At 41.6% G+C, this 5,132-nt stretch overlaps 1 protein-coding gene across 6 annotated transcripts in view; it reads left to right on the forward strand.

Annotated features, from left to right (window-relative positions):
* Positions 1–5,132, forward strand: part of LOC107090931 (microtubule-associated protein tau-like) — a 51,012-nt gene that overhangs the window by 34,156 nt on the left and 11,724 nt on the right. For 5 of the 6 annotated variants that reach the window (XM_015384578.1, XM_015384580.1, XM_015384582.1 and 2 more), the window contains 3 exons: positions 726–792; positions 1,058–1,299; positions 3,879–3,971. In XM_015384578.1, the coding sequence (XP_015240064.1) occupies positions 726–792; positions 1,058–1,299; positions 3,879–3,971 (402 nt within the window). Of the gene's footprint in view, positions 1–313; positions 464–725; positions 793–1,057; positions 1,300–2,745; positions 2,839–3,878; positions 3,972–5,132 lie in introns of all 6 variants that reach the window. The other variant, XM_015384584.1, reaches the window with a different exon arrangement.

Raw genomic sequence — 5,132 nt, forward strand, 5'->3', positions numbered from 1 at the left:
GGATTGATTTTGAACTTTTTTGGAATTCCTGATACCGTTTCACTAACCAGTCACCTTGTTCTTTTTTATGATAACCTGATAAGAAGAACCTAAAGTGAGAAGATGTTTCTTTGTTTACTATAATGGAAAAGTCTAAAAATAACCATCTGATGACACCAGAATTATCTTCAGACATGAAACTTTTCATTCAGCTGCTTTTTCCACCATTTTTAAGTTAAATCATTTGTTGTTGTTTTTTTTTGTGTGATTTTTTTTTTTTTTTGTTTGGTTTTGCATCATTTTTCATTCATTTCCTTTCCTCCTCATGTAAAAGACTGAAACCGTTACCACGACAACCTCTTCCCTTAAAAGACCCTCTGTTGTCGCCAAGAGCAACAAAACCGGTGCTTCCTGCCGAAACGGCCACAGCTCCATCCCCATTAAAGCCAGCAGCAGCAGCAGCCCGGGGCCCAGGCAGCCCGGAGTAAGTACCGGTCCGAGAGACACGGGTCGGACCGTGGGTCGGACCGCGGGTCTGAACCGGGCGGGCTGATGCTCCGTCTCCCATTAAATAATCCTCCCGCCTGAAGGTCTCCCATCATCATTCTCTCATCTCCTCTTATTGTTTTAGATGTTTTAAACACATTTTCCAAACAACTTTCCTTAAAGCAGATGAGTGTTTTTAGAAGAAGTCCTTCACCTTCTGTCATCGCTGAGGTCTAAGCTGCCATGTTTCTGATTTTCAGGTTTCTGCTGCTGCCAAGCCTCAAGTCCAAGGAGCCAAACCTGCTGCCAGGAGTGCAGCTAATCCAGGTAGCAAACCCAAACAACCCGCCTCCATTTTATAGCATTCTAAAGATTTTAAGGTTTCTTATTATTTGTAACCCAGCTAGTGCCAAGAAACCCCCCCCTCCAAAAAATGACAGAGGTAACCGGAATGAGCAGATGGTTGTAGACGGCCGCCATCTTTGCATGGCCCAAATAAACCAACGTTTCTAGTCAGCCTTTAACCACTAACCTCAGCTCTGCTTTTAATCCTAACGATGGTTTCATTAATCCGTCTGTCTGCTTGTGGAAGATGCCAGAAGCGGGCAGAGCAGCCCCGGGACGCCCAAGTCCCCCGGCAGCCAGGCGCTCTCTGCCGCCGAGGCCAAAGTGAAAAAGGTGGCCGTGGTGCGTTCCAACCCCAAATCTCCGGGATCGCTGAAGAGCCGTTCTCCGGCTCCTCTGGCCGCCGCCGCCCCGCTGCCCGACCTGAAGAACGTCAGGTCAAAGATCGGCTCCACGGAGAACATCAAGCACCAGCCTGGAGGCGGAAAGGTGAGCAGCAGCAGCTTTTCTCTACCAGAACGGCTTAACGGGATTTTTTTCTTTGTTCACTTTCTCAGGTCAGTAGAATAACTTCCCTCAACTTGAAGTCGTCTCCTGTTTTCTCATTATTTGGTAGATTGTCTTTAATCTGCACATATTGGATCGGATGTTTTGGGTTTTCTGATCAGCTCTGCCCTGAACTTTGACCTTTTGCTTCTTCAGACACGTTACAGCTAATTTTCTTACGTTTATCGTCCATCTAAGGTCTTAAAAATGTTCCTTCCAACATTTAGATTAAAGGTAATTTCCTCACAGAGTCACCAGTCCCTCAACCTCATGCTTCCGCCTCCGTGCTTCACAGTTCAGACCCTGTTCTCAGGTTTCACTCTATTTCTCCAGATCTATGGACGGCCACCGGATCCCGTTTAACTTTAGCCTCATCAAGCCTCCAGAAAATAACCACCTGAGAGGATTTGCAAACTACAGTCTGTTGTTTTAGGGAAGACTTTTCTTTATCCTCTCTGAGCCGCCTGTCAGCACATGTTTAATAATTAAGATAGAAAATGAATAGATTGTTTTAAAGAAATATATATATATATGCTGGTATTAAGCTAATAAATTTATTTGCTCAATAATTTTGGATGAACTAAAGCGAGGAAGGTTCAATCAGATGATATAGATGTTAGATTTCAGCTGTATCTCATCCCAGCTCTGATGTTGCTGCTGGTTTCCTGGGTATTGCTTTTGTTTTTTAAAGGAAAAGTCCATCAGCAGGAAGAATCAATGGATCATTATTTATACCTAAAACTAATACGATTGCAGCGATATAATGAATCGATTGCAGCGATATAATGAATTTAGCGTTAATCAGGCAGCACAAATCAGGCTTCGATAAAAATGTAAAAACATAAGAAGGTCAGAGGGGTAAAGGAAGCGCTCTAATGAGGGATCAGCAGAAAAACATCTCGAATGAGAAAAGTCACCAGATAGAGATTTCAAAGATGGATTTATATTAACTTTAATAATCAATGTTGTTGTTTTATTAATCATTTTTGAAGGTTTTGAGCTTTAAAACCGTCTTAAAAGTGGGATTACAAATCTGTGTTCTTCCCTTTTCTCAGTTTAATCCTGATTACAGTGTGAACGTCTGAGGATGTTTCTTTATGTTGATGCAGATTAATGCAGATTAATTTTAGAAACAGGTCTTTGGTCTAATTTTATGCCTGCTGACATACTTACTGTTATAATTTAAAAAAGATCACCTTCTCTAATATTCAGGAACCAGAATAGATAAATTTATTAAACTATAGAGGAGTTTTAAATGGTTTTTGGTCCTGATCACCTGCAGGGCGTCCCACAGATCTCCGTCTAATGGCCGTTTCCTCCTCCACAGCTCAACACATGCCTCCGTTTCCTTTGCTCTTCGCCTAAAAGCTGCCGTTTTCATTTTTCCAGGTCCAAATCCTGGATCAGAAGTTGGACTTTAGTAATGTGCAGTCTAAGTGTGGCTCCAAAGACAATGTCAAACACAAGCCAGGGGGAGGAAATGTGAGTAACTGGAAGATGAACTCAGAAGCTCTGGAGTTTGTCTGCAGTTATTACAATTAAATCCAACCTTTGAACAACTGAATAAGATAAAAGACCAGAAGAACAAATGAACTCCTGACCCTTCGGGAACCGGACGCTAATATTTAACCTTTAACCTAAAGAAGAAAGAAAAACGTCAGTTTTTAGGATTCAGTTCATTTGTTTGCATGTTTGAATCGTTGCTATAAATAACCTCAGATAAAATGAAAATCAAGTTTTAAAACAGCTTTTTTTTAACACTTTTTGTTCACTAAATGAGTCTTTTTCACATTTTCTATTCTATTCAGTTTATTTCTATAGCTCCAATTCACATCATGTCATCTCAGGTCACTTTCCAGTTCACCAGATCATCCAGTCAGATTGATTCAAAGTTTTCTATCTAAGGAAAACCAGCTGATTGCATCGACTCATTGACTCTTCAGCAATCCCTCACACTAAGCATGCTTGTAGCGACAGTGGAGAGGAAAAACTCCCTTTGAACAGGAAGAAACCTCCAGCAGAACCAGGCTCAGTGTGAGCGGCCATCTGCTGAGGCCCACTGGGGTTCAAGGAGACAGAAGCAGACACAGAAAAAGAAGCATAGATGCAAAAGGCAAATAACTGCTTATGAATCAGAAGTGGAAACAAATCATCAAACAAATCTCGTTACCTAAAAGTTAAACAGGATTATTAACAGAATCACACACAGGCCGCCATGACTTATAAATCCTCTCCTGCTGTTGTGATATTGAAGGATGGAATCAGTTTTAACACCAATCATCTCGTTATAACGAGATTATGTCTTTTTTATCTTTAGATAATGAGAAAATAAACTTTTTTTCTCAAGAAAACCACCGTGAAAAAGTATCAAAGTGACATGACCGCTTTGGGCTTCCGTAGTTTTAATACAAAGAGTCAACTAACCTTATATCCTTATTTATCTTCCTTCCTCGTCGCGTTCAGCTTTCCTCTCTGCAGATCCTCTTATACTCTTTGCTTTGTTTGTTTTTTCCATTGTCCAGGTCCAAATCCTGGATAAGAAGCTGGACTTATCCAATGTTCAAGCTCGCTGTGGTTCTAAAGACAACCTGAAGCACCGACCCGGGGGAGGAAAGGTGAGAAATCTGCTTTGCTTTCAGATCACTGCTCCTTTAGAAGGTTTAGAAGTTTAAAGCATCCATAGTTCACCTTTAGGGACATGTTTGCATCCAAATAACGATGTTCAGTTGTTGTTTAGTAGCTGAACAGACGGCTGCTGCTCTCAGTGATTTACCTCCCTTCACTTCTGCACTTTTCCAGGTTAAAATAGTTGAACAGAAGTTGGACTTTAGAACTGTCCAGTCTAAGTGTGGCTCCAAAGACAATATAAAACATAAACCCGGTGGAGGAAATGTGAGTAATGTGAGGATGAACCCAGCACCATCTTTTCTTCTCCAACATCCACAAATCTTCAGAGGTTTTCAAAGTCAGAAGGTTTAAAAAGGTCTGCAGCGTCCTGCAGCGTCCTGCAGCGTCCTGCAGCGTCCTGCAGCCCTGAAACCAACAAACGCTTTTTAATTCAAACAGAAAGAAACACGTTTCTGTGTGACGCTTAGAAATAGTTTACTAACTCTAATCTGTTTGCTGTGATGATGGCTGCAGGGGGGGGGGGCTGGTTAACCCATCTCTCTAAAAAACCATCAGGTGTGAATCTCTGTCCTGCCCTGTGATTGGTTGCAGTCTTGGGGACAGACGGCATTAGACTCCGCCCACTGGTGTGTGACGCCAGGAAGACGTTTATTCAGCTCCACTACGTCTCTAACCTGAAATCTGTGCTTTTTAGACTTAGACAGATTTTATTTGTCATTTTGTTTACACAAGTGTCAAACAAAAAGAAATTTCGTTTGGAAACAGCTTTCTGGATAAATGCATCTTTTGTCAGAGAAGACTTATTAGTGGGTGAATCGTTTTTCGTTATTCCTTTAAAACCGAAATATTTTATGCAGAAAATTCACTGGAAACTTAGAGAACATTTGGCTCATTGAACAGGATGATAATCTGTGGTTTTTATGTTCATCCCAGCCCACAGTCCTAAAACAGTTTAACTCTAAGGTTGGAGATTCAAATTAGTTTAGGTTAACCCAACTTTTAGCCACCAGGGGGCACTAGACCTGTAATTTATCCCCCTATTGGCCAGTGGTGGTACTAGAGTGTGGCTAAATGAACCTAGCCTGGTGAGACCATCCTGATCTCGCGAGCTTTCAAGGTTTCACTCGCAGATCAGTCTGGAGACTCTC

Source organism: Cyprinodon variegatus, unplaced genomic scaffold (assembly GCF_000732505.1).
Source record: "Cyprinodon variegatus isolate N-32 unplaced genomic scaffold, C_variegatus-1.0 Scaffold316, whole genome shotgun sequence".
Classification (NCBI taxonomy): domain Eukaryota; kingdom Metazoa; phylum Chordata; class Actinopteri; order Cyprinodontiformes; family Cyprinodontidae; genus Cyprinodon; species Cyprinodon variegatus.